This window comes from Aspergillus uvarum, assembly GCF_003184745.1.
Source record: "Aspergillus uvarum CBS 121591 unplaced genomic scaffold BO82scaffold_47, whole genome shotgun sequence".
Lineage (NCBI taxonomy): Eukaryota > Fungi > Ascomycota > Eurotiomycetes > Eurotiales > Aspergillaceae > Aspergillus > Aspergillus uvarum.
This window is the reverse complement of record NW_020291344.1, coordinates 165,404-191,742: the sequence shown is the minus strand read 5'-3', so window position 1 is coordinate 191,742 and position 26,339 is coordinate 165,404. Positions and strand designations below refer to the sequence as shown.

General features: G+C 52.2%; 9 protein-coding genes across 9 annotated transcripts; 5 read left to right on the top strand and 4 right to left on the bottom strand.

The window, feature by feature from the left end:
* The first annotated feature begins 3,552 nt into the window (after positions 1-3,552).
* On the top strand, positions 3,553-5,391 carry BO82DRAFT_356530 (heme-dependent oxidative N-demethylase family protein). Its single transcript, XM_025635752.1, has 3 exons — positions 3,553-4,288; positions 4,352-4,474; positions 4,548-5,391. Exons 1-3 carry the CDS (start codon positions 3,921-3,923, stop codon positions 4,936-4,938), a joined length of 882 nt encoding a protein of 293 aa, XP_025489555.1. The 5' UTR covers positions 3,553-3,920; the 3' UTR covers positions 4,939-5,391.
* A 77-nt stretch (positions 5,392-5,468) lies between these two features.
* On the bottom strand, positions 5,469-7,169 carry BO82DRAFT_356529 (acyl-CoA thioesterase II). The gene is made up of 4 exons (XM_025635751.1): positions 6,788-7,169; positions 6,283-6,712; positions 5,705-6,222; positions 5,469-5,636 (listed from the first exon to the last, which is right to left on the bottom strand). The coding sequence occupies exons 1-4, from the start codon at positions 6,887-6,889 to the stop codon at positions 5,589-5,591; spliced, it is 1,098 nt and encodes a 365-aa protein (XP_025489554.1). The 5' UTR covers positions 6,890-7,169; the 3' UTR covers positions 5,469-5,588.
* Positions 7,170-7,808: 639 nt separating this feature from the next.
* BO82DRAFT_289122 (uncharacterized protein) lies at positions 7,809-8,604 on the bottom strand (the record flags this gene model as incomplete). Its single annotated transcript, XM_025631636.1, has 3 exons — positions 7,809-8,199; positions 8,250-8,420; positions 8,483-8,604. The coding sequence occupies 3 exons, from the start codon at positions 8,602-8,604 to the stop codon at positions 7,809-7,811; spliced, it is 684 nt and encodes a 227-aa protein (XP_025489553.1).
* A 3,254-nt stretch (positions 8,605-11,858) lies between these two features.
* BO82DRAFT_393955 (putative mitochondrial phosphate carrier protein (Mir1)) lies at positions 11,859-13,174 on the top strand (the record flags this gene model as incomplete). Its single annotated transcript, XM_025638705.1, has 5 exons — positions 11,859-11,977; positions 12,124-12,543; positions 12,617-12,911; positions 12,971-13,018; positions 13,078-13,174. 5 exons carry the CDS (start codon positions 11,859-11,861, stop codon positions 13,117-13,119), a joined length of 924 nt encoding a protein of 307 aa, XP_025489552.1. The 3' UTR covers positions 13,120-13,174.
* Positions 13,175-13,190: 16 nt separating this feature from the next.
* BO82DRAFT_356525 (glutathione synthetase) lies at positions 13,191-14,939 on the bottom strand (the record flags this gene model as incomplete). Its single annotated transcript, XM_025635750.1, has 1 exon — positions 13,191-14,939. The coding sequence occupies one exon, from the start codon at positions 14,934-14,936 to the stop codon at positions 13,398-13,400; it is 1,539 nt and encodes a 512-aa protein (XP_025489551.1). The 3' UTR covers positions 13,191-13,397.
* A 312-nt stretch (positions 14,940-15,251) lies between these two features.
* Positions 15,252-16,705, top strand: BO82DRAFT_356524 (GPI-anchor transamidase). The gene has a single exon (XM_025635749.1). It carries the CDS (start codon positions 15,351-15,353, stop codon positions 16,569-16,571), a length of 1,221 nt encoding a protein of 406 aa, XP_025489550.1. The 5' UTR covers positions 15,252-15,350; the 3' UTR covers positions 16,572-16,705.
* Positions 16,706-17,842: 1,137 nt separating this feature from the next.
* On the top strand, positions 17,843-20,539 carry BO82DRAFT_376501 (cell division control 45 family protein; the record flags this gene model as incomplete). The annotated part of the gene is made up of 2 exons (XM_025637528.1): positions 17,843-18,667; positions 18,737-20,539. The coding sequence occupies 2 exons, from the start codon at positions 17,843-17,845 to the stop codon at positions 20,537-20,539; spliced, it is 2,628 nt and encodes an 875-aa protein (XP_025489549.1).
* A 684-nt stretch (positions 20,540-21,223) lies between these two features.
* On the top strand, positions 21,224-23,218 carry BO82DRAFT_356522 (uncharacterized protein). The gene is made up of 3 exons (XM_025635748.1): positions 21,224-22,061; positions 22,210-22,730; positions 22,920-23,218. Exons 1-3 carry the CDS (start codon positions 21,281-21,283, stop codon positions 23,118-23,120), a joined length of 1,503 nt encoding a protein of 500 aa, XP_025489548.1. The 5' UTR covers positions 21,224-21,280; the 3' UTR covers positions 23,121-23,218.
* Positions 23,219-23,980: 762 nt separating this feature from the next.
* Positions 23,981-26,152, bottom strand: BO82DRAFT_289101 (polynucleotide adenylyltransferase; the record flags this gene model as incomplete). The annotated part of the gene is made up of 7 exons (XM_025631635.1): positions 23,981-24,182; positions 24,236-24,350; positions 24,395-25,001; positions 25,063-25,274; positions 25,346-25,720; positions 25,785-25,933; positions 26,004-26,152. 7 exons carry the CDS (start codon positions 26,150-26,152, stop codon positions 23,981-23,983), a joined length of 1,809 nt encoding a protein of 602 aa, XP_025489547.1.
* Positions 26,153-26,339: the final 187 nt, after the last annotated feature.

Sequence of the window (26,339 nt, the reverse complement as noted above, 5' to 3'; positions counted from 1 at the left end):
TTCAATGGCGAGATTCTGGTTATAGGAATAACGTGCTCATGACGGGCGCCGTCTGGGCCATGCGGACACCTCGCTGACCCCGGCTTGATGCCTCTGACTTGTGTTGTACGTCTCGATGCAGAAGATGTAATGCTGCCGTTGCGAAGTTAGTCATCACACCGTGGGCCGAGTGTATTCGATGGGGGGTTATAACAAGCTCTGCTAATTCAATGACAGGCCGATAATATGCAACTCCTCGAGGGTCAGCAAAGTGTCAGATCCACTCAACCCCAGATTGAGCATCGTGCATGATGGCAGGAAGCTAAGAAAGAACTCCAATCTCAAAGACCCGGTATGCCTTCACAGCGCCGCTATTCGCGACCTGGCCCCGTTGTCGGTGGGCCCAAGTTGGATTCGGCTGAATCGAGCATTCGAACCAATAAGGATAGGATTATCTCGGCCGTACCAGCGTGCGATGGTAGATGTGGTAATCCCAGCTAGGGAGACGTTGGTGGTAGGTAGAAGGAGAAAGGCCGAGAGCGCATCGTGAGAAACAAGTCTGGAGGGCGCAGGATCACATGATGACCTATCACCTGCAAAGCCCTCCATACCATGTCCATACCATGTCCATACACGTCCTTGCCATGCCATGTCACATGCTGCCAGTCTTCAGAACCAGGACGACAGAAATCAGACAACGAAGAAAAGGAAGTGCGAGCCACAGCCAAGCTCGTCCATCATCGGTTGCGACCTCCATGGGGCTCCAAGCCTCCAAACCTCTGGCCTTCTCCGCTTCTGTAGCGTTAATCTACCTCGCATCGGAGGGTGTCTGCAGCTATCAATTTTAGGATAAGAGCACAGGGGCGAGATTCAGCCATGGATGTGCATCCTTGCTCTTCCTACTATGATGTGCGGCGACATTAACTCCAGCCCATGGCTAGGATTGGCCATTGTACCTCTGCTGGTTTTAGACGCTGGGTCAACAACCAGCCCTGACACAAGTACGAACGAACTTCTCTGCGCGCCCATCCTTTGTCCCGCGGGGGAGTAGTAGTTACCCATTCCGGCACTATCTAGTATCATCACCATGCGGAGAGTCATGGAGAATCATTGCCTTGTACCGACTTAGCCAACCGTCCGTGCACTGGAAGCCCATCCTCTTAGGGCCATTTGTGGCCCAGTCGAGTCCCACAGACACTGGATCGCGGCTTCCTTTGAGGCCTCGACTGCTCTATCTCTCGCTCGGTCTGTAAGTGTGGAGTAAGAAGAGGAGACTACTTGGTCTGACGCAAGACTAGATTGAAGAGGGAGAGGTCAACACTATGGAGTAGTGCCGTTTGGCCCGCTGGGCTCGCAATCCTGGCCCACCCTTTGATTATCATAGATGAAGTGTAATTTCTTTTTCTCGCACCGCGTGCCGGCTTATCAGCTCGGAAGATAATGTCCTATCCACCTAGACGTTGGGATTCCTGGCTAGGCCCTTCAAGAGGCGATCGCGGTGATGCTGGAAAAAGGCCGATCCATGGTGATAAACCAATTGGGAGAGGTAGAATTCCACTCGAAGCACTAAAAACTCCTTGGTCCAAAGTCTGCCATGGCCGGTCTGACACGAAAGGCAACGGGTGCGATACCATAGGCGTGCTACCAGCCGTTGGTGTATCTCGGAGGATTTGACATCGTCGGTGGCGGGTGAAAACTAGAGGCAAGTGCTGTAAGCCTGGGAGGTGAGAGACACGAAACTGATCACTAGCCGGGAGTCAATGATGAGAGGATCTAAGGTATGCCGAAAGGGTTTGAAAGGCAACGAAAAAAGAAAACAAGAAAAGAAAAATCGAGGTAAAATGAATTCTGAGTTCAGGAAAGAAAAAAGCAAAGAAAGACCAAAAATAGGCAAGAAAGGAAAGGCAGCGAGGAAATTAGGTGAAGAGCAGAATCAGGGAATAGGCAAAACAATGAAAAGGGAAAAAAAAGCGCATTCCTCCTTGAGACACCACCATCGGCAGCACCCTGAAAGGAGCAAACGTACCGGTTCGCTGCGAACAATTAATTCCTTGCTGACCTGCGGCAAGCGCGCTTTGCGCGACCTGAAGCGGTTGCAGCGCAAGACCCCAGATGGGAAGAGAGTGGAGAGCTTGTCTTAGACGGTCCCGAAATCTGGGCTCATGCTGGAGAGGTGGATCGCCCGCTGAAATCTGGTAGCCTTCTTTCTTTCATTGTTCAGGTGGGCAACATGTTGTGGTGGTTGCTGCTCCTGCTCCTGCTCCTGGTGGTTGTTGCTGCGGCCACTTTTATCGCTCATGACTAGCATGTTACTCTTCTGCAATGTATGCAATGTATGTATATGCACCTCGCGTCCAATCTCGCTAGTCGGTTCATGGTGTAGGGTCTGCATCCCGTGGGGAACGCAATAAAGGACTGGCTGTGACGGCTGGAGGATTGCAAGGACACCTCATAGTACGTCAGAGTCGATTACATACTTTCTCTGAACGACTTAGCCTCAAGATAGTGTCACTGCCGCTCCGAGCCCGTCTGACCAGTCGCAGCGTCCGAAATGCCCAGCAGGCCGGGCACGTCAATGAAGGCTGATGGAGACCTTCTGGGTGCCTTCAATCGGTCTCCAGCATGGCAGGTAGACCCCGTAGAATTTCATAGCCGCCTAATTGATGACCACCGTCCTCTTACGTTGGAGCTGATGACCCAGCCGATGCCGAGCTGATGCCGGCTCACGCAGGATCCCACGCGCTTTTTCTCGGCCCATCGCTCACTTTCATCGCACAGGGGATGGATAATGTAGGATAATTTCTCATCAATCCGGTCTGGAGACATGCCTACCCGGCTTTCATGCTAGAGTGCGCTATTTCTTTCTCATGCCCCTTCTGTCGTCGCGAAACCGACTTCTTCTCTCCTGCGTCCGCTCCGGGGAATAAAAGACGAATACCGCTGGGGCGGAACCGCAGGAACCTGTTAGACAGGGGAGTCAATGTGTCCTGAACTCGGATCGGGTTCAGCTCACGAGGTCTTTCCAATCGAGGCGCACAGACAAAAATACGCGTGGGCTCCGCCTGACGATTTTCCTGGGAAGGCGCAGAGGTACCGTCACAGCCATAACTATTCTTTTCACCACCCCCATGGTATGTGAGTAAGCGCATTAAGTTCGTGCCACATTCGCTCAGCTCGAGCGAGTAGATAATAGGTATTGGTACCGTCGCAAGTATACTGGAGGCTTAGTACATGCTCCGGCTGCCGATCTAGAGCGGAGACGGACCTGCGCATCGTTGGGTCCTAACTAAGCCACTTAGAGTTCGCCTCTCGATGGGTCCTCCTCCCCGCGTTCACCAGAAGGCCCCAGTCGACTTTGATTTCGACAAATGCTGGATAATTTGGTTGGATCATGTGAATGCTGTCAGGTCTTTTTCTTTTCTCGGGGCGGCGAATTGCGGCTTTTGCGGGGAAAGACAGAACGTATCAGAAACCGACCCAATGTACTAAATCCGGAATGTAGAAATCCCCTTGTTGATATCGTCTGACCTAATGATGATCCCGGACACTATAACCTGCCGTCATGAATATAATTGGGGCTATTACCCTCACCGGGGGAAGGGTTTCGCCATCGTTAGTGCGGCCCCGGTCTGGTTTGCATTGCGAAGGCTTTGATATATAAGAGTGGTCAAAGATCCTTTGCAAACCGGCCTCTAACCCTCCACCATCTTCCTTTCTGTGTCAGAGCCTATTTTACTCTTTTCCGTGCAAAGTATTCTCATCGGGCAATGAATACCTCTATATGCATTGGAGTCGCGTTTGCGTTTCTTTTCCTTATCATTTCGAAAAGCCGAAAGACCCTCTTGTCAAGATGGGTTTCCACACCAGGCAATGAGGTGAACTGCAGTGATCTCAAGCCATACCCGGCTCAACCCATCAAAGGTCGAGAGAGGTACCGAGTGATGATGGACGTCCGGAGGTTAGACGTGGCAAATTGGCTCACTGTCGACAACAACTACATGGACGAGCATGTTGTTCGGGGTCAATTGCTGGAGAAAGAAAAGAGCAAAGTACTGCAATGCCTTCCAGAGTCATACGACGCGTGCATGGAGGCATTGGAGGAGGTGGTCGACTTCCTTTGTCAACGGTTCTCGACGGTGTTCGAACGAAAGAAGTCCGGTAACGAGTGGACCATCCATAATAAAATGACGGGTGAGACGTTTGTCTTTGGTGGAGAGAATAAGGAAATCGATCCGCTCGAGGTTGCCGTGAGATTGACGATGGAGGATCTAAGCATCCTGATGAAGAACGAAGACGACGAGTACTACCTGTCAGTATATACCATCGCAACCCGTGATCGCATACTCGGACAGTGACTGATGATTTCGGACAGAGCGGCCAGCGCAAGTCTATTCCCGGTGGGTTGGACGGTGCAGGAACGTATTGGGTGGACGATTTCCAAGCTCCATAATCCTGTGCCCCTGTGGCACCAGCAAGTCGCTAACTCTGTCAGCAAGTGAGTGGCCTCCTTCATAGCTTAGCCGCGACGAGTGAGGAGAGAAATGCGGTAACTAATTTCTTGCATTTAGATTTCTTGCTCGCCTGACTCCAGAGTCACCGATGGAAAGATCCAATTATTTCGTCGAAGTGAAAAGACCTGACGAAGAACTGTTCGATATCCTCTACCGCCCGACTTCGTTGTCCGAAGACAATCCGGATCCATCCCCGCAGGATATTGTGATTCGACGTGAACGTCAGACATTTCGTCGATTACCTCGTACGGGGACGATTGTGTTTGGTGTCAAGACTTTCTTGACAACATTGGAGGAACTGCCAATGCAAGAGCTGCAGAATCTTGCGAAGGAGATCAAGAGCTGGCCCGAGTATGTGGGAGAATACAAAGGTCGGGAAATCTGGGGACCGAAAGCACTCGAGTTTTGCGAAAAGAAAACTCGGATGATGGAAAAGCAGGAGGTCTAATGAGAGAAAGGAAGAAAAAGAAGGAACCTTCAAGGAATGATGGCAGGCGCGGAAACAGCATTGGTGGTATTTTGCCTTTCACGCTTCGCATCCCTTCGTTGCATTTGGGCCAGCAAAATCGATGGAGAGGGCGGCTGTCCGACGATTACTTGCAAAAGTCACTGTCCTTAGCATTGTGTCTGTACTTTTGAGCCTGTTTTGTTTTGTTTTGTCTTGTCTCGATATCCGTTGCTGGGCTGGTTGTCTGTCTATCTGTCTGTCTGTCTGGTTGGCTGGTGGCTATTTGTTCTGTTCCTGGCGGTTCTACTCACTGGCATGGTAGAGATTGGGTGAATTGTATGATTGATGACGGTTATCACACCGAACCATATGGATGATGAAGTATTAATGGAGAAAATTGACCTCGGATAATGTTTTCGAGCAACAGGTTGCATTGATATGTAAGCATAATAAACACATAATGTTATACGAAACATTGTCGACGTTTGAATATGATTGAATTAAAACGAAGCCAGTATAGAGAAGCAGACGGATGACTCAATGAATTGGAGCATCTATCGAGTATGCAATAACTACATAGAGGATATTGTATTTTTAAATGACGATTCTAAAAGATGCAGGACGGGTATAATATGTAGGTGTCACATTTCTCAGATCTTAGACCGTGGCGGCTCGTCCTGCTTGAGCCGTACGACACCCTAATCCTCTCCAGCATTAGCACTGACTCAAACCAAGTGGGGACTTCGAACACGTAGGACAATCATACCTCTTGCGTGCATGTGGCGATTAGGATTCCATCTTTGGACCAGAACTTCTGAAGAACCAAGCCTCTTCCCTCGCCAGCCCACGGGCTTTCCATCTCGGAGAACATCCATTCGTCTGCCCGAAATGCCCAGGGATTGTGAAAGTAGATTGAGTGGTCAAGGCTTACCATCATGCCCACTTCCTTGTGTTCTTCGGGGTCCTGATTTGTAGCCTTGCTCAAAGCGCCCTCTAGGCGACGGCGAAGTTCCACAGTCTCTTCCTCTTTCAGCTCCTTCAGCGCACGTGCGATATCTTCATCATCCAGGTCTGACGGGTTCTTGAGAGCTTTGAGAAGCTTCTCGAGCTCGGCCGGCGAGGAAAAGCGTGGGATATCGTGGACTCTTGACACAGTGCCAATGAAATAGCTGTCGGTAATGTATGCAAGGGCGGACAGATGGGCACGGTGTCCTCCTGCATCGGATATCTTCCCTCGTGATCGGAAAAACCGTCTGACCTTTTTGTCTTCCGGGGCCAAGTGACCTACGACTAATTAGTCCACGGCACCAAGGTAAGCCCATCACTACGCGTTTGAGTACTGACGATTTACAATCCCCGCTCTGTGTGATTCGAATGGCCCGCCGCCTGATTGTTGGAATGCCCGTTTGGCACCAGCTTCCGACTCCTCGGGTAGCGCGACGGACGGCATAGATGAGGCATGCTCAAGCTTTTTTCTACCGCCACTGTTGGCTTTGCTGAAACTTAATGTGGTGGTGAAAATAGGTCGACCGCGCTGCCTAGCTTGCACCGTGCGGGTGATGAAACTTCGACCGTCGCGGACTCGCTCGACGTGGTAGACGATGGGGATTTCCGAGTCGCCGGCCAGAACGAAATAGCAATGCATGCTGTGGACGGCGAAATCATCGGGGACAGTTCGCATGGCGGCGGCAAGAGATTGGGCGATGGCGGCACCACCGTAGATGCCTCGCGCGCCCGGAGGATGCCAAAGGGGTCGGGTGTTTGTGAATACATCCTGGTTGGATCAGGCGGAATCAGAATTAGCCCCTCAGATTGAAGAAAGAAAGAGAGGTAAGAGTCAGCGTCATACTCTGCCCACGTCAACCACAGGGGTCAACTCTAAGACGTTCTCTATCGGCGCCTTCAATGGGTCCAGCGGCGGGGGTTCGAACAGGGTTACGGATTTGGCCATGGTGGGCACACACAGTCCCTACCAAGCACAGAAAGTAGTATTGGACGGTTGTAAGGCGCTGAGGTAAGAAGGATGCTCTTTTAACTCGAAGCCCAAGTCGGAAAAAGGGTCAGGGTTCAGGAGTCAAGACAATCTTTGGAGGGGAAGTTGGAGTCTTCACTTTCCAAGTCCCGCCCTGCTGTTCCGCGCGGTCTGTCCCAATCGGGTAATTGCCGAGGTTCCATTTTTGTGGATCGGGAATGAACTGATCTTCATGAATCGAGTCGTTCTTTAAGTCATGGTTAATGCACATTAAGTTGGTATAATGGTGGTGTCGAGACGAACTTTCAGTGTCAGCCTCGGCATGACTTCGAAGTGCGACCGCTAGCGTGTCAGATGACAGCTGTTGCACAGCGGCTCTGTAATGATTATAGATGCTGTGCTTACACATGCCCCATTCTGTGGTGGGTATGTCTGCCAGAGGCGTGAAAGGCCGATTGTTCTAAGTATGATATTTCAATGCACTTTCTGTCTACCTTGAGTGGCACTCATGACTGATATATTTTCAGACTCTACAAGATCAGGCACCTATCCCAACCCATTCCCTACATCAGCATGGCTTCTATTCCAAGGCCACGCTGAAAGTAGACCCAGAAGAATGAAATGGTAAGCGAAGTAGATTCGAAGACACAGCTGGCTCTGTGAGCCGGTGGCCCAGTGCCACAGCTATGTCCTCTAGCTTCGTTATGTTTCAGATGGTGCCAACAAGCGACGACTAGGCTGGATTGAAAAATGGAGAAGGTACTACAAGTATTGATATAATTGGCTACGACACCAGTGAGCTTTCAGATGCATCGGCGAGATCGTAAGTGTTGCTGTTTTGTGCAACCGTAACCACATCAAACACATATCGAACATCCTTAGGGAATCCGAGGGCATCTCATCGAAAATAATTCTCCTCCCGAGGAGGAGGTATGAAGGTATCCCAGCCCTTCCCCGGGTTAACCAGCTCGGGAGCGTTGACTTGGAAGGTCTTCGGGTACACCTTGGAGCTTCGCTTCTTCTGAGAGGACTCTGGTTCTAGCAGTCGCTGCAATTGCTGGCGCTGCATCTCTTCATCAGTCAAGTGCGGGCGATGACGATCACCCGCTCGAGATAAGCCGGGGATGTCCCACGCATAGGCCCATAAAGCTCCAAGGCCAGAAAGAAAGGCGAAGGCGCTGGGAAGGCCCAGGCTGACAATTTCCAGGCTGCCCAGAGGAAGCAGGTTTCGACAAATGACATTGAGCAGGACGTTTAGGAGAGCGAGGAGGTTTGAACCCAGGCAAGGTCTGAAGAAGCATTAGCTGGATGGAACGGAAGCTCGTCAAGGAGCACGTACAGAAACAAAGAATAAAGCAGGAAATTGCGGTCCTGAGACTGAAAGCAGACGACTGCGAGCGACAAAGAGTATGCAATGGCGATGAGAATGAAAGCTGCGATCGTCGTGGGTGACTTATTCGCAGGGGACTCGGCCTCGTCATCCCCGAATGCTAGAGGAAGAACTAGAAACCTTCACGAATAGACTTATCAGCACCTTGTTCTATGCGTTATTTGCGATGGACCAAAACACACCCCACAAGGAGCACTTGCGACGAAAATGCCGCGGAGAATTTCCATAGTGAACTGGCGAGCTGTAGCGGTATTTGTCGCTCCTGCGATGCTACAGACAGTTCCTGAAGTTGAGGGGTAGACATCGCAGGTGATCCCCAGCCTACAGCTTCTGTGGGGGTCAAGGCAGCACCGACAGAAGCTGTCATCGGTGTGGTCTTGGGTGCTCCTTGAATCAAAACGAGCGCGAGGAGCAATACGCAAGGGAGGCGATATTTGGTGTAAAAACCGGCGGTCAACGAAGTAACCACGACGGTACAGCGCGGAAAGTGCGATGTATGATGCAGCTATCGAGGTAGAAAACGATGGCTGTGCAGCTGATGGACTGATTCAAGGCGCATGGCAGAAAGGGTAAAAAAAAGCAACCGATGCGAGTAAGAAAAATAAGATGGCAATTATAGAACGTGGTCACAGGGGTCGTGCATCACAATCTCTGGCATTCATTTGATCAAAACCTTGACGGCCGCGACTGATAGATTTCAGCGGGCGAATGGCGTGGAGTTGTTGGCTGCATACTAGTTTAGTGCTGCTGCTATAGCTTCATCTATTTTGCGGTTGCTCAGGAGTATTCAATGTCGATCAGTCTTGTATAGCTCTCAACCCACGTGTGATGCAGGCTGCCATTTTCATATGCTTACTCCGCTTTCTTTCCTCTCTCTCTCTCTCTCTCTCTCTCTCTCGCTCGCGCTCTTTGACGCATGTCTGAGGTCAAAATCCCTCATAAGACACTCAGGATGAGTAGTTACAGAACGGGAGGAATTGAAGTGGTGTGGGGAGGGGGTTGGAAATCGACCGAAGGATTTTGCTCTGGCCCGAGCACTTTATCAGCAACAGTCGACAACAGCCTGCCGATTTGTGGCCCCACTAGCTTGCAGAACCTACCTTGATTCTTGAGGTCTGAATAGGAGACAAGTCTGTTTTTTTGATGGCTTATAACCATGGAATTCATACTTATATTTTCAGGCCCTCAAGATCGCTTCTTCTCTTCCTCAGCTGTTTTGCATTTCAGGTTCTGCGTTGATCAGGCGTTTCACGATATGAGTAGTCTCCAGGAAGTCTGTAATTATACTATACGTCCCTAGTTGACCTTGAGATTCTCTCGTTGTCCCGGCGGGCTTCGTATTGTCGGCGGCATTGTACTGAGTACGTTAGCTCCGGCTGAATCCCGTTGACTTGGAGTATCACAACAAGTCCATGCAAGCTGAAGCAAGCCGCACTTCTTGATTGTTCCAGTCTCTAGGCGCTATAGCAATTTTTGAATCATGAAATCTCGACGAGTCCACAGAAGTACTGCAGCCATATATAGCATTCAATGTATCTTTAGATGTTCAAGAGGATACGAAGATAAATCCGTAAGCATAAGGCTCGAGATCACATATCTTCATCATAATGGCGAGTCGAGCAGTCATATCAGACTATGTATTTCTAATGTCCTTGAAACCGTGGTTAGTGGAAGCCAATTTGCTCTATACTGTCACCTTCCGATGTCGAATGCGACGGAGATGCACCACTGATGATGAGAACTGTTTCCCCTACGCTTTTGAATCCACCCATACTATCACAAATATTTCACTCTTTCGACGGGGGAACCACTCTCATCAGTGGTGACGAATTGTATACGCCTTGAAATCATATCCACATGTTTCTCCGTAGTAAGCTCTCGGACAACATATGGTTCCTTCTCGCAGGGGCTCAAATTGCCTATGGCACATGTGAGGCCGGAAAAAGGTTCGAGAATTGCTATACTGGATGAAGCCTGGGGTTGTCGGCCGCGGATTAGCAAATGAGGCAATATCTCCTAGAACCTGAGCAATATGACCACTGCTCTCCGTGTGCATATACAAACTCACGCCACTGTCAGTGCTGAGGATTCGCCTCTACATGAGAGTAAGGTTGACTGTTAAGACATCCCTCGTGGCGTTGTAGAGACCGCCAGAAGGATACACGAGTTCTTCCTTCTCGATGAGGCAGAGTTCTTACTGGTATTCCATTGTCATATTTTGCGTCTTTCCGTTGAGAGCTCTGGCTAAGACGCTGATGAAGCCTTGGGTATGTGTCAACCTTGAAGGGCATGTAGGGTGGTAGGTAATGTGATAGACCGTCAAACCTTGTATAAGATGTATCGATTCTTCCAGGGGGCATTGATTAGTCGTAGGCGTCGATCGGCGGGAGTACGAGAACTGTAAACTGAATTGAGATTATAGAACAGTCTATGGTAGCTCTGAGATGATACTGTGAGTGACAACTTGTCTCCCGAAAGTACGGACTGGGCTTCAGATTTAGATCACTGTATCCATGGTTGATTGAGTTACATCGTCAGCATCATGGAATGATAGGCCCGCATTACACCAGTTACACATTGCATTTCTGAAGAAGCTCTCAGGGATAGAGGTACAATCACGATGTTCGAACACCTTGTGGGCGACAGGGTTCAAAGATCCAAATCTAGCATCATGGATGAAATCAGCCTGGAGATCTCGGTCGGCTTCCCGTTGACCGAAGGGGATTATGCGCCAATCCGGGATCTCGCCGGGCTGGGCGGAGTTCCAAGGATTTAGGTTCTTTTTATGGTGAAAGAGAATCCGATGATGTCAGCCATATATCGCTCGTCCTCGTAGCGATATGGGGATATGGATATGCGTGTCAATTTAAGGACAATGACCAGGAGAAACATGGATAGAGGGGCGAGAGTGAGAGGAAGGCCATCACTACCTAGGTAACCATGTCTCTCTCTCCATTCACTCATAACAAGTAAGTTATGGCGGGTTCCTACCGGGAGAACGGGAACGTGATTGCCTCAGGCTTGGAGGAGGGCTTATCAAGATCTTCAAGTTTCCAGTAACAAACAACCGGAATCAATGTTAGAAAAGCCACTTGCCCCTTGTCGAGAATTCCCAAGAATCACATTGTCCTGAGTAAACGAGCAATTGGGAGACCGGGAGTGATTCAGTCAGCTCTCTTATCCTACCAATGCTATTGTTAGCATTACTCAATTCCTCCGTAGTTAATGATTTTTGCCGTCATGTCCATGTGTTGACCGGGAGATCGGAGTTAAAGCGGTTCCAAGGCGCGGTGCATTGGCAGCGAAAAGTTTTCGGGTTCCGCTAGCCACTAGGGCCAAAAGCAGCGCGAGGTTCCGGCCATCCCTTTCAAACTAGTCCTAGTCGACTCTTTTCCCTCCCTCCCCCGTTGCCGGCCGCCTCCATTTTCTTCCTTTCCAATCTCTGCAAAGCTTCAATCGCTTCGCTCTTCTTTCCTTTCCCCTTCCCCTTCCCCCCACACTCCTCTCCTCCTTTTCGTTTTGTTTTTCTATAACATCCCATATACCCTTCCATACATAATGTCCGCCACTACTCCCAAGGCCGACGCGCCTACTGGCCTCGGCCTCTACTCCAGATTCGCCTTCGCTGGTGCTGTCTGCTGTTCCGTCACTCACGGAGCTCTCACTCCTGTCGATGTGTAAGTCGGACACCGTCTCATCTCGCCCACGTCACAATCGACGAATGCGCTCGGCATTCCGCCTGTGCGCGCGCTCGATCGACTTAACCCGTCCTGCCATCCGACCATGCCCGTTGCTAACGTCCTCTCTTTCTCGTGCCTTGCAGCGTCAAGACCAGAATCCAGCTTGACCCCGTCACCTACAACCGTGGTATGATCGGTGGCTTCAAGCAGGTCATTGCCAACGAGGGTGCTGGCGCTCTCCTCACTGGTTTCGGTCCTACCGCTGCCGGTTACTTCCTCCAGGGTGCTTTCAAGTTTGGAGGTTACGAGTTCTTCAAGCAGCAGTGGATCAACCAGCTCGGTCTGGAGACTGCCTCCAACAACCGCACCGCCATCTACCTTGCCTCTTCCGCCACCGCTGAGTTCTTCGCTGATATCGCCCTGTGCCCTCTTGAGGCCACCCGTATTCGTCTCGTCTCCCAGCCTACCTTCGCTTCCGGTCTCATGAGCGGTTTCGGTAAGATCCTCAAGAACGAGGGTATCGGTGCTTTCTACTCTGGTTTCGGTCCTATGCTCTTCAAGCAGTACGTCTTCCCGCGACCTCCCGGCCGTCCGCGCCCATATATAGGTCTATGCGCCATTGCTAACTTTCGGCAGGGTTCCTTACACTATGGCCAAGTTCGTCGTTTTCGAGAAGACCGTCGAGGCTGTCTACGGCGTCGTTGACAAGAACTCTATCTCCGAGGGTGCTAAGACTGGTATCAACCTTGGCTCTGGTCTCATTGCTGGTTTCGCTGCTGCCATCGTCTCCCAGCCCGCCGACACTATGCTCTCCAAGATCAACAAGACCCCCGGTGAGCCCGGTGAGGGTACCATTTCTCGTCTCATCAAGATCGGTAAGGAGCTTGGTCTCCGTGGCTCTTACGCCGGTATCGGTGCTCGTCTCTTCATGGTAAGATCAGTCCTCAAAAGGCGACGAATCTGGACTTTGAAAGCTAATCTCCTCTCCAGGTTGGTACCATCACCGCTGGTCAGTTCGCCATCTACGGTGACATCAAGGTATGTGGATCTCTGTTCGTCAACTGCTTCCAAAGCAGATCGCTAATTGAGTATTGTAGCGTCTCCTCGGTGCCACTGGTGGTGTTGAGATCGGCAAATAAGCGTCGAATTGTACGATTACTTGACTATGTTAGACCTTTAGTTTTGATACAATGCATATATCTTAGATTAGAGCATGGTTCTTGGAGCTTGGATCCCGCCGACGCCACCAACGGCGGTCTGAATAAATCAGGCGTAGGTAATGCCGATCGCATCGGTATGGAACAGTACACTAGCATACTTTAAGCGTGTCTGTATGTTCGTCATGATATCAGGGTTCGGAATGGAATGAATTGTGTGACTTACTTTATGTGTGGATTGACATTCGTTCATGAGCACATCAGTATAGGAGTGGAGTGTCAAAGCACCCATAGCCCTTCACCACGCTCATCTCATCCACGCCGGTATGCTTGGTCTTGAATGACCACCCTGCAACTGTGTTACTCAGAAATTCCGAGCCCTCCATCGTCCTCTTCTTCCAGATACAGGTCCCGATCACGCCGAGCTCCGATACGACCGGGCCCGAGTCAATGCCCTGCGGCGACATGAGTACATTATACATTGCCGGCGAGCAGATGCGCTCCATCAAGATGTATGCACACCACGTGGACGGCGTAACCGAAGCCAGAAAATCAGGTATATCCGCCCCGTAAACATTGTGACCTCCACCCTCCAGTGACGGTTTCAACACGAAGTTCTCCGCGACATCTGGATCAGCTGCCCACCTTCGAGCCCGCACACCCGCTTGCGACTCATCCAGCGGATACATGGGTACGAAGGTCTTCCTGATCTTGGCCGCCTTCTCCGGCGACAGGAACCTCTCCACAGACCCGGGCTCTGCGAGGGCTTGCTGGACCTTCTTGAACGTAAGGATCTGTGCCAGTAATGACGGGCATTTGATCGCTCGGGATGTCTCCAATCGGACCCGCGCTCTCTTGCCTGCATGGTCGTATTCGTCGGCTTCGTAGCCGGCGCGCAGGTAGACGACGGAAATTTCGATTGGGGTTTGTGACTGCAGCCACGGTGGGTGAAAGAGCAGCTCTTTCGTTTTGGACAGGGAGGTGTATTCGAGGAGATCGTCGCCCCATTCGACACGGTGGGCGGGGACGGGACTGTCTCGATTCCACAGCGCATATTCGACGGGCCGTTCGTCAGCAATGTTGAAGTTCTGGGGCTGGACAACAAAGAGGACGGCTGTTTTGGCAGCTACCTTGCTCTTTGCTTGCCCATAAAGGGCGTGCGCTTCTGCGAGGCAGGCACCTAGTGATTGAATATTGTTGTTTTCGGGCAAGGCAGCAAGACCAACAGGTGAATCCCCGTTTGTGAGGGAAGCGTATGCGCCTGTACGGGTGAAATGGCGGTGCATCTCCACGGTCCTTTGTGCGTGGGATGCCCCGGCGCAGGAGAAGGTATTGAACTCGACTTGCTTCAGCTGCGGGGTGGAGATAGGGCCGTCGGCTGGGTCGATAGCCAGCTTTGGGGTTCCGTCGCCTTGAAGCATGTAGTCTGAACGGAATATTCCACATGAAATGTTTTGGATGTACCCATCTACACGCTTGACCTTTTGGTGTATCTCCCACAAAGCCGCAGCAAGCGAGTTGACATGAAGGATCTGTTGTAGGGTTGTCTGAATCCAATGCTCATCTTCGGTCATAGCACAGTACAGCTCGTTATAGATGCTCTGCAGTTCTAGTGCTTGATCGAAATGCGCTCGAGGGAATGGCGTTGGAAACAGCGTCACTCCGATGGGACAGCAGAGGACACTATGCGCAGATTGACTGCGAACGCGCTTGAGCATGGAGCCATGGCTAACTTGCCAATCTTGAACGCTGAAAGCCAGCCAGAGGCGTTGCTCCTCGGATAGTGGTGGAGGGTACATGTCAGGTAATTGTTCACATGGATATACAGTAGTATATTTGACACCATTGACCATCTTATCTCAAATACGGATCTGACACAATGAGTGAATAGCAGTCCGCTCACCACAGAGCTGTGCACTGCCTCATTGCCTCATTGCCTAAATTCTCACTGGACATCATGAGGGCTAATGGGCCTATGGCCGGTGCGCATGTGGACGATAACTGATTAAGTATCGATCTGATTCTAAGTCCAATGTAGTTAGCGCGCTGACTCCACCGTATCCGCTTCGGTGCCTGAGGATTGCCGCTCTTCCTCCGCCGCCGCCGCCGCCGCCCCCGAATCTGTGCTTGTGCCTGGCCATCATCACATCTCGGTTGATAATCATCCACTTTGATCATGCTCTAAACTCCTCCCATCGCTTGCCATGTTGACCATGTATTCTGGGTTCGTTCGGGCCCTTCCCTTCGTTCTTCTTCTATTCACAATCTCCGTGACCTCTGAGCACACATCGAACTGGGCCGTTCTCGTCTCTACCTCACGCTTCTGGTTCAACTACCGCCACCTCGCCAATGTCCTCTCTCTCTATCGCACTGTTAAGCGGTTGGGGATTCCCGACTCGCAAATTATCCTAATGCTCCCCGACGATATGGCCTGCAACCCCCGCAACGCTTTTCCCGGAACCGTTTACAGTAACGCCGACCGCGCAGTCGATCTTTATGGCGACAACATCGAAGTCGACTATCGCGGTTACGAAGTCACCGTGGAGAATTTCATTCGCCTCCTGACTGACCGTCTCGACGAAGATGTGCCCCGCAGCAAGCGGCTGGGTTCCGACGCAGGAAGCAACGTTCTGGTATACATGACCGGCCACGGGGGGGACCAGTTCCTGAAGTTCCAGGACTCAGAGGAGATCGGGGCATGGGATCTGGCGGATGCCTTTGGTCAAATGTGGGAGAAGAAGCGCTACCATGAGCTTCTGTTCATGATCGATACTTGCCAGGCCAACACCATGTATACGCATTTCTACTCGCCCAACATCATCGCTACCGGATCGAGTGCGCTCGACCAGTCCTCGTACTCCCACCATGCAGACAGTGATGTGGGTGTCGCGGTGATTGATCGGTGGACATACTATGTGCTGGAGTTCCTCGAAACGCAGGTCACGAGTGCGAACTCGAAACAGACTCTGGGAGACCTCTTCGATTCTTACGATGAGTCCAAGATCCATTCCCAGCCGGGTGTGCGGTGGGATCTCTTCCCTGGCGGCGAGCAAGAGGGTCGCCTGCGGACGGTGGTGGACTTCTTCGGAAATGTCCAGAATGTCGAGGTTGAGAATGTCAATGCCACTGAGCCGGGCTCCCTCAAGGAGGACCTCATCGAAATCGCCCGGCTGGTCGAGAAATGGCGCACACACGATCGAGACATGTTTGCCGGGCACAATGATTCACTGCTGCAGGATGGGGCAGCCGTTCCACGTCCGGAGTCAGATATGCATTATCAGGTATCCCCGCATCACACGGTCAAGATGAAGGTTGGACCCGCGAGGATGACCGAGGAGTCCACCTGGGAGAAGCGGTTCATTGGATTGACTGTGCTTGGTGCATGTGCTGCCGTCTGGCTCGGCGGCTCGCTTCTAGGCGCGAGCTCTGCTTAATTTGGGATGTTGTATAGCGTGTATAGCGTGTGGAGTTTTTCGTATATTCGATCTGTGTTCATGTTCACTATACCTAAGCTCGTTCACTATTAATCACTTTTTTATTCAAGTCATGAAATTATTGCTTGTTATAGGTCTTGCTAATCAAGATGATTATGATTACTGGGCGTAGTGGCGCAGAGGAACCGGCGGCAATCGCTCTTCTGACCATATTCATGCAACAATCGCAAACGCAAATCAACCTGGAACCACAGGATAGGAGGTCTGCAACCGGGTATGATATCATCGCCCTTAGGACGAACTCATAGAAGGCATTTAGATCCTTGGTTTATTTCTGGAGGAAATCAATGTTCATCTGCATGTGGTGCAAAATCCATAAGCAGGAACGAACGCCTCCGTGACAAACAGATACAAGCGCGGAACACGAGAGACGGGAGGAAGTGTGTGAGAATGAGTTGGATACATTGTCAGCCCTTCCTTCGCAACACCAGCAACTGAAAGTATGCCGAAGGTCTCCAGCAACAAGAGTAAAAGAAAAAGGAAAAAGGAAAAAAAAAAAAGATCGAAAAAGGGAAGGGGAAAGGAGAACCTTGAAATTCTTCAGTGGAAACCAATTGAAATGGGAGTAAAGCAATGAATCCTAAAAGAGAAAAAGCAGGCTTGGCGGCCACTCGACCTCCGCACGTGCCAGACGCGTCTTTGGGCCCTGGAGATGCGCGACGGGAAAACCGATTATTACTTCGTTACTTCTGTTAACTTACTTTAGCCGCTCAACTGCCCTCAACTGCCCTACTTTGCCCTCTCTTGACTCGATCTCGATTGTCGTCTCCAATAAACATCTTACCCCTCTTAGACAATGGAGTCTTTGACCGTCTAGAAATTGTTCTTACCTTTACTTGCAAAAGATTGCTCCCACTTCTCTCCCTCCCATCGTTATCCCACCATCTTTCTATAAACCCCCCCCACGGAGTTGGGGCCTTCGAAGGGGGCCCTCTCTGTCGCTGTTGTTGCTGCTGCTGCTACTGCTGCTGCTCCTTGCACTTCGCTGTCTGCTTTATCTGCCTGTTGACAACTTCCCCCGGAATACTATCGTTAACCCGCGCATACACACGCGCGCGCGTGTGTGGAGGTGATCCTCTATAAGAACTTACCCACGACCTACAACAAAAGACCGGCCCAACGGACCCTTATCTTCGACGTTCGAGTCGAGGAGAGAAGTAGTGCGGCGGGGGTGTGTCTTTTCGCGCCTTGCCTAGTTTTCACCGGGCGCCATGTATCTCCCTCGTCAACTCATCTCCCATTTATACCTCCAATTACTCCGCTCACATCACCCATTGTCCCCTCCGGTGCTGATCCTCGTCGCCCTCGAACCCGATGCGCTCTGTGCCTGTCGAATTCTGACCGCCCTACTGAAGCGCGACTACATCCCCCACAAGATCCAACCCGTGGCCGGCTATGGCGATCTCTCGCGCGCCGGCGAGGAGCTGGTCAAGCCCATGCGGACGACGAATGGCGGTAGCGGGGGTGTTGTCATCTGTCTTGGGGTGGGTGGCTTGGTCGACCTGACGGAGATCTTGTGCTTGAGTGGCCCGGACGAGGAAGACGAAAACAATAATGAGGACGACGAGGGACGAGGGGCTCAGGATATGGGAGGGGTCGAGGTTTGGGTCTTCGACGCACGACGGCCCTGGAACCTATCTAATGTGTTCGGGGGTGAGGCTATTGCTGATGCTGGTGGCATGGCGGACACGGGGACCGGCAAGGAGAGACGGAAACCGCGTGGGGTGGACAAAGGGTGCATCACGCCCGGTTACGCGTCGGGCAATGGGGGTATTGTGGTCTACGACGACGGAGATATCGAGGAGGAGCTGGGTAGGGAGAGGGAGGCGTATTGTGAGTTGATGGCGATGCCGGAGGTGGACGAGGAAGCAGACGATTTCGACGAACTTGCCGCCGATGGCTCGGAGAGCGACGGTGAAGCCGATCATCCTTCTAGCTCGGATTCCAAGAAGCGGAAGTCGTGGTCGCGCCAGGACGATGAGGATGAATCCGACGAGGACGACGGTCCGCCTCGTCAGCGTAGGAGGAGTGATTCGGTATGTTTTGTCCGTCCGCAGTACTCGCGGCGGTTGTTGTTCGAGGCTAACCTGGGTGCTCTCGTGCAGGGCTCGTATATCATCTCATCTCCAAGTCGTCCCCGAAGGATGGGGCACGATTCCTCTAACTCCTCTCGCTCCGTTACGCCAACGTCGGACTCGCCGTCCCCCATACATCCCAAACCGCCCTCCGAGCGGACCTTAAGGCGTCGCTTGCTTCGTATGCGACGGAAGTATGAAGGCCTCTTGCAGAGTTACTATAACTCCGGCACGTCGTACTCGGAGCCGATATCGTCCCTCGTATATTCACTTGCGTCCGAGCTTGGTCGAGAAGATAATGATCTACTGTGGCTGGCCATTGTAGGTGTGTCGAGCTTGGAACTGAGTGGCCGAACGATGTCCGGCGTGGGCGTGTCCAATGCGCTGGAGTATGGTGGCTCGGCCGGTTGGGGCGGAGAGCGAGGCGAACGAATACGGCAGATCATGAGAGATGAAGTCCACCGATTAAACCCTCCCGATCCCTACGAGCGCGACATCAGAGGCGAAATCAACGGTGTCATCCCGACCACTGCTCGGTCACCAACCGACAAGTCAATCCGACTCTCTCCCGAGCCTCGGTTCCTTCTCATCCGACACTGGTCGCTCTACGACAGTATGCTTCACAGCCCTTACCTGGCATCAAGATTACATGTCTGGACGGAAAATGGTAAGAAGCGGTTACACAAACTGCTCGCGAAAATGGGCATCAGTCTGAATCAAAGTCACCAAAACTATACTCACATGGATATGGAACTTAAGCGAGTATTACGGCAGCGCCTGCTCAAATACGCACCAATGTACGGACTCGACGGGCTTGTTCCTCCCGAAGCGTCCGGTCATGCTGCATCTCGCGAAGGATGGGGTTTCGTCCGCTGCTGGGGCTGGAAAGCTTGCCTTTCTGCCGCTGACGTCGGCGTTATCATTGGTGCTATTCTAGAGGTTGGCCCGGAGGATGCTCCTGGCACGTGGGATGCGAAACGGCTATCGAAACCTGCCCTCGAAACCACTGACGATGTATCTACGGAATCTGACCTGTCCAGCCTTCTCCCCCGGTTTTGGAGTGCATATGATGCGTTATCACTGACATCAGAGTCGCCGACGCTGCTCCTTGGCTCACTTTCTCTTGCACAACATCTCCACCGCGCCATCCTGCGGACTGGTACATCGTTATTGTCCAAACATCAGATCCGCCACTTGCGCGCATTCCGCATCGCCGTTGTCAAGGACGGTCCAGATCTCAAATTGTTCACCAACCCTGGGGCGCTGACGAAATTGGCTCTCTGGGTCGCGGAGGCCATCCGCGTGCAGGAACGGGAACGAGCGGATACCGTCAAGATCGGCCGCAGACGGGCTGTTGGCACCCCGTTAGTTCTGGCCGGGCTTGACGAGGATCGGGGTCTTTATGTGGTCGTCGGCACAGGAGGCGGAGGAGGTGTTGTCGACTTTGCTGCTCTAAGCAAACGCCGCGAGGAGAGACGGCGGAAAAAGGAGGCCAAGGAGAAGAAGCGGAAGGAGCGGGAGCAGCGTCGAGCCAAACGCGCGGCGGAGCGTGCAGCAAGAGATGATGGCGAGGGCGAGGACGAGGATGAGGACGAGGACGAGGAAACCGAAGAATCCTCCTCAGAGTCCGAATCGGAATCCGAGGACGAGCAGGACCTGCGTGGTAACAAGCACCTTCTGCGGAATCGTTTTGGGATCGCCTTCCAGGAAGTGGTCCAAGAAACCAGTGCCCGCGTCCGCATCGATAGTTTCGAGCACTGCGTGGTCGAAGTGCAGAAGGAGGATCTAGGAGGCTTTCTCGAAGCTCTCAGCTTCCGCAGCGTTGTTGGCTGAACGCCGCGACAGGCAAAATGTTCTTAGGTTTACGCTGCAACACAACCCTTTCTTACTGTTTCATGCTCTATAATCTTCTTGATGTGCCCGCTGACACACCAATCTCTTCTTCCCTAGTCATGCTTGAGGCGGTATATGGACGTTTTGATACTCTGTTTTGCACGGGATGCAGCTTCAGGAGTGCCGGTGACTTGATTTCTTATTTATTTCGTTTTCTGCTTCGAAGTTCTGAGAAGACATAAAAGAAGGACATGCATAATGACAGGTTGATAACCATCTTTGCGATCATTCGACTTTCTTTCTCTTTTGCCCCCTTGTGTTCAATGGCCTTGAATCCTTCTTCAGGTTGGTTTGTGTGTATTGACACTTTTGGATATAACTGCATTCTGTCACTGGTTGCTTGGCTTCACTCATGATGACTGATTTGCATCTCCGCACATGTCATGGCGCTTGTGGTGTTTGGAGTGGATGGGCTGCTGACTGTTGTTGATGTTGTTCTGGTTTTCTTTTTCTGTGCATAGCATATAGCATGATGCATTCAGCAAGATATGAGTTTTTCATTTTCTTCTCTCGACCGAGAATCTCTACTCGGGGAGTTCGGCTTTCTGTCCGATCTTTCTCTTTCTCTCCCCGCTTCATCTCCCCACATCGCCTTATCTTTCCAGTCTATTTATTGCGCTTCCACCACAACAAACCCATCATGTTCCAATCAACCAAGCTATCACAAGCTTCATAGTCACCATGGCTAGTATTCGCAACTACCCGGTGCTGTCGCGCCGAAGCACCCTGGCTCAATTGCCCCCCGAGTCCACCATCGACGCTCAAGGCCAGATCGCCCAGCTCCTCTCGACCACCTCGCCCAGTCGTCTCGTCGTGCTTGATGACGACCCAACCGGCACCCAAACCTGCCATGACATCGCGGTCCTCACCGTCTGGGACATTGACACCCTCGTCAACGAGTTCCGCCAACCGTCCGGCGGGTTCTTCATCCTGACCAACTCGCGCGCCTTCCCCGCCAGCGAAGCCGAGCAGCTGATCCGCACCATCTGCGAGAACGTCGCCGAAGCCGCCGCACGCACCCATCAAACGGTGGACATCGTCCTCCGCGGCGACAGCACGCTGCGCGGTCACTTCCCCCTCGAAGCCGACGTCGCGCAGTCGGTGTTCGGCCCCGCCGCAGCCATCATCCTCGCCCCGTTCTTCTTCCAAGGCGGCCGCCTGACCATCAACGACGTGCACTACGTCGCCGAGGGCGACTCCCTCATTCCCGCGGGCACCACCCCGTTCGCGCGCGACGCCACCTTCGGATTCCACAGCTCCAACCTCAGGGACTACGTGATGGAGAAAGCCCCGGGACGGTTCCGCCCGCAGGAAATCCACTCGGTCACGATTGAGGACATTCGTCTCGGCGGACCGGAAGTCGTGTGCGAGAAGATAAGACAAATCTCCGAAGGCAATGTAGTCATCGTGAACGCGGCCGCGGAGTCGGATATGCATGTTTTTGTTGCCGGGTTACTTCTGGGTATGTCCCCCTCCCCCCCCTCCCCCCCCTCCTCTTCCCCCTAATTCAACAAGATGCATGGCAGACAACCCCCACCCCATTCATCCCCATCCTCCTACATCCGGCCCTCCACGCAAATGAAAACTGAACAAAACAACCTATATATCAGCCAAAGCCCAATCCCCGTCCGCAAAACCCTACCTCCACCGCACGGCCGCCTCCTTCGTCTCCACCCGCCTCTCCATTCCCACCATCCCGCCCCTCACAGCAACCGCCCTCGACCTCCCGCACCCGAGAACCACAGGGGGCCTCATCCTGGCCGGCTCGTACGTGCCCAAGACCACCGCGCAGCTCAAGTACCTAACGGAGCGCCACGGGCCCACGGGCACCAACGCCCTCGCCATCCTGACCCTCGATGTCCCCGCGCTCCTGACCCAGCCCACCCTTTCTTCCATCGCCACCGCCAACGTCAACACCCCCAGCATCCGACCCGCAATCGCAGACCTGGTGACCCAAATCCAGACATCCCTGCAAGCAGGACGGGATACCTTGGTGATGACGAGCCGGGATCTCGTGACCGGCCAGGGAGACGGGGAGAGTCTCAAGATCGGAGGGAGGGTGGCAGAGGCGTTGGTGGAGGTGTTGAGGCGGGTGGTCGCCCGGCTCAGGCCGCGGTATATTGTTGCTAAGGTGTGTAGAGCAATTTCCTTTCTCTTTTTTTCTTTTGGTGTTTTTCCCGCCCGGCCGTTTTCGGCTTGATTTCGTTTTCTCTTTGTGGTTTCGCTCATATTGGGCTTGAGATCTTGGGAGCTTGTGGGCTTTGTGCTTAAGGTTTGTTGACTGCATGGACGGCTGACTTTTCTGTGGTTCTAACAATAGGGTGGGATTACTTCTTCCGATGCGGCAACGAAGGGACTGGAGATCAGGCGTGCCATGGTGGTCGGCCAGGCGGCGCCGGGGGTGCCGATTTGGCGTTGTGATGAGCCCACCTCGCGACATGCGGGGATTCCGTTTGTGGTGTTTCCGGGGAATGTCGGCGGGGAGGGGACATTGTGTGAGCTGGTTGAGGCGTGGAGGTGATCAGAGTGATGAGAATTGGGTGTTGCATATACCACACTAATCATACTAGAAGGACCTTATAGAAGTCATTCATAGACATCATATAGAGTCAAGTCAGTACAACTTAGCGCTGAGATTGAGGTTGTGTTAGAATGGCCCCTTGGCCACGGAATGTGTAGCTTTATTCGACTAGACCTAACTGGCAGATACACCAGCACCTAAGTCAAAGCATGCAAGGCATTATGTACAGCGATTAACCGTCGGTTCCTGAAAAGCAACTCCAAATGATATCCTGTAACCCTTACGGCCATTGAGTCATGGGAAGACAGCTGTCCGGCTCTTACGACCAATTACAAACCGGCGGCACCTCGTCGGGGCGAGGCAGGACCATCTGTAGTATGCCACTTTGGCTGGCTGGCAGGGACATGAGGAGTACGAAGTGAAGACTGGAAGCAGCACAAAGAAAGACGATTAGGGCAAAGAAGTGTAGAAGAACCAACCTTGAAAAAGTATTGCCGGTAGGCGTCGACTTGTTCGCAATGCAAGCAATCCGGATACCAGATCAACTGTGTAATCGGTCAGATACGGCTGCGATTGTGTTTTCATCAATGCTTTTTCGTCCAGAGCAAGGGAACGGCTGATTTCGAACCCAAATACCGTTCATCAATTTCTGGCCCTCGGCTTGCGTTTGGTGGGGAGCCGGCCCCGGTGGAAATGCGTTCTCAGATGCACTATACCACGACTCACGCGGGCGTGGTTGCAGTGCTAGCCACCCCGTTGGAGATACCATTGGATGTGACATGGCGCTTGGCAGCCGATTGGGATGCGTCCTGTGAAATCAGTTGATATCAGTTATATCCAGACATCGGATCTGACAAGTTTCACACGATGCGCGATGATGCGCATTTGATTACGTGGGCTAGCGCCGCTTCGTGATATACTTTGACTATCTTATTTGCACTTACGTCCAATGAATCGATGCTCCGCTTGTGGCCGCTTGTGTCGGACTTCTTAATGACCTTCTTCTTCGGCCGAAGGGGTTTCTTCTCTCCGGGTTGGAAAACATCATCCGGCAGGTCGAAACTGGTGATGGTTATCAGCATAGGATTCACTTGAGTGATGCATGAGACACTTACTTGCGAACATGAGTGATAGCCACATCCATGACCCCAGGCTGATATCCAGGCCATGTGGTGCAAAGAGATTTGAACAGCTGTGCATCGGATGAGATATCCAAGGACCGTGAGGCACCTTCAGAGGTCAGCGAGTTCACAGGTGAGGCGCAATTAGCGTACCTGGTTCGAGTGGTTTCAGCTCCAGCCCAATATAGTACGTTGCCGTATACATGACTCGGGTGTCCTCGGCAGCCTTCTCTTCCGTGGCCGGAATCTCTTTGTTTTCCGCGCCGTTTTGCGCAGCAGCTTCGTGGGCCGCATCCTTAGTCTCATCAGTGGTCTCGGTTTTGATTTCCCTGTCCTGATATTTAGTGGAGCCAGTCTTGACTGCCTCAATTTCCTCCTCGGAAGAAACCTTGTGTACCCTCTCGAAACCTTTAGGGAATGGATGGGCGACGGCAATTGTAGCCTTCCTGTCAAGGGCACCGACGAGGTGGCGGATCTTAGATTCAACAAGACCGGACCACACCGACTCTGCCTCCTTGGTTCTGCTGGAAGCGGTGATGCTGAGGTAGTATTTGTAGTCCTGAGTGAAGAACGTGTGTCGTTTGAACAAATCATTCCAGTTGAGCTGCTTCATGAAGATCTTATCCACAATGTCACCGCCCCTCTGTAACTCACGAAGAATCACAGTCTTGGTTGACACGGAAACATTGTGAGTGGCGCACATGGAGGGATAGGCAGGCGTGATAATGGGCATCAAATGGAATCGATCACCGTTGTAGATCTAAATTGACATCAATTAACCACCTCGCCATGCAACCTTACTTTTCTCGGGGGAGCTTTACCTTAGGGTTCCACACTTTCATTTGGAGGGGGCCATCTTCAATTGGCTTCAGTAAGACGGGCTGAGGCCAGGCCCACTTTGTCATGATCCGGAAGAATTTGCCAACAATGACTGAGCCGGTGGCTTGAGGGTATAGTTGACACACTCGTGCGACAAGCATTGCCCAAGCGACGCCACCTGGGAACCCCACAACATTGGCATAAATTGCTCGCTCTAATTTGAAGATATGACATTAGCACAACAAGCATCGAATACAGTCTAGAACCATGGGCATGGGCACTTACGTTGCGCCCAAAGCTTAATGGCGCGCAAGGCCAGGCGGAAGGTTTTTTGCTGAGGTACAAGCTCCAGAATCTGGTCGGTCACACGGGTTCCGTTGAGCGACCGAACTTCCTTTTCATCCAAGCCTCGCAGATAATCGTTGTTCTTCAGGTCGAGACTCATAGGCACGGATGGTACGATGAGGCGCGCGAATATCAGATCGATGCTAATGCCCGACAGCTCCATTTTGATGATAGGGACGAACGCATCGGGGACTGGTGTCATTTTCTCAATTGCTCCCGGTGGAGCCATCTGTTCGAGGACAAGGGGGAATTCAGCAAAGAAGTCGTCGATGACGACATGCTTAGGTCCGACAACCAGCGTATCGATATCCGAACCTAATGACAGTAGGCATCAATATCCCTGGTCCCAGTTCTGACAGGAGAATTCGGCCAAACTCACCTGGGCCATAAACACCAAGGCGGTAACTGCCGTACGTGAGAATCTTCCCTCCAGCTGCCTCCACGGCTGCAGGGGAGAGACCCTTCTTGCGGCTGACGACTTTGACAAACTCGATGGCGACACGTTGAAGAAGTAGAAGGACCTGTTGTCTAGAGTGCACAAGTAAAATCAGCATTTGTGTGAAGCAGCGTCAGCCAAACATGACAGGATCCTTCTCACCTTCGTTCGGTCTCCGCCGGACTTTCGAAGTTATTCTGCGCCTTCAGCTCGGAAATCAGATCATCGTTGGCGGTAAGCTCATCTGGAGTAGGAAGGGCGGTGGAAATAGGAGGAGTGACTCCCCACTGCCTGGCTGGTGGTGCTGTCATGTTGGCTCTTTCGTCTGTCGTGTGTTACAGGATAAAGCGGTTGCGCCGAATAGGCGCTGGGAAGGCAGGCAGGCGACTAATAGATACGGAGTAGCCGCGAAAATGAAGGAAAGACTTTGGAAACTGTGGAAAAGAAAATCGCCAGATATGATGAAAGGAATATCTTGAAGTGTGGTAATGACAATAT

What these genes read in the sequence shown, in the direction of transcription:
- BO82DRAFT_356524 (XM_025635749.1), top strand. Translation starts at nt 15,351, where the DNA reads ATGTATTCTGGGTTCGTTCGGGCCCTTCCCTTCGTTCTTCTTCTATTC.
- BO82DRAFT_356522 (XM_025635748.1), top strand. Translation starts at nt 21,281, where the DNA reads ATGGCTAGTATTCGCAACTACCCGGTGCTGTCGCGCCGAAGCACCCTG. An exon ending in TGTTGCCGGGTTACTTCTGG is followed by an intron (nt 22,062 to 22,209) that starts GTATGTCCCCCT and finishes CCTATATATCAG; the next exon opens with CCAAAGCCCAATCCCCGTCC. An exon ending in CGCGGTATATTGTTGCTAAG is followed by an intron (nt 22,731 to 22,919) that starts GTGTGTAGAGCA and finishes TTCTAACAATAG; the next exon opens with GGTGGGATTACTTCTTCCGA.
- BO82DRAFT_356529 (XM_025635751.1), bottom strand. Translation starts at nt 6,889, where the DNA reads ATGGCCAAATCCGTAACCCTGTTCGAACCCCCGCCGCTGGACCCATTG. An exon ending in CAGAGCGGGGATTGTAAATC is followed by an intron (nt 6,223 to 6,282) that starts GTCAGTACTCAA and finishes AATTAGTCGTAG; the next exon opens with GTCACTTGGCCCCGGAAGAC. An exon ending in TCGCCACATGCACGCAAGAG is followed by an intron (nt 5,637 to 5,704) that starts GTATGATTGTCC and finishes GGAGAGGATTAG; the next exon opens with GGTGTCGTACGGCTCAAGCA.
- BO82DRAFT_356530 (XM_025635752.1), top strand. Translation starts at nt 3,921, where the DNA reads ATGATGGACGTCCGGAGGTTAGACGTGGCAAATTGGCTCACTGTCGAC. An exon ending in GAAGACGACGAGTACTACCT is followed by an intron (nt 4,289 to 4,351) that starts GTCAGTATATAC and finishes GATTTCGGACAG; the next exon opens with AGCGGCCAGCGCAAGTCTAT. An exon ending in GTCGCTAACTCTGTCAGCAA is followed by an intron (nt 4,475 to 4,547) that starts GTGAGTGGCCTC and finishes TCTTGCATTTAG; the next exon opens with ATTTCTTGCTCGCCTGACTC.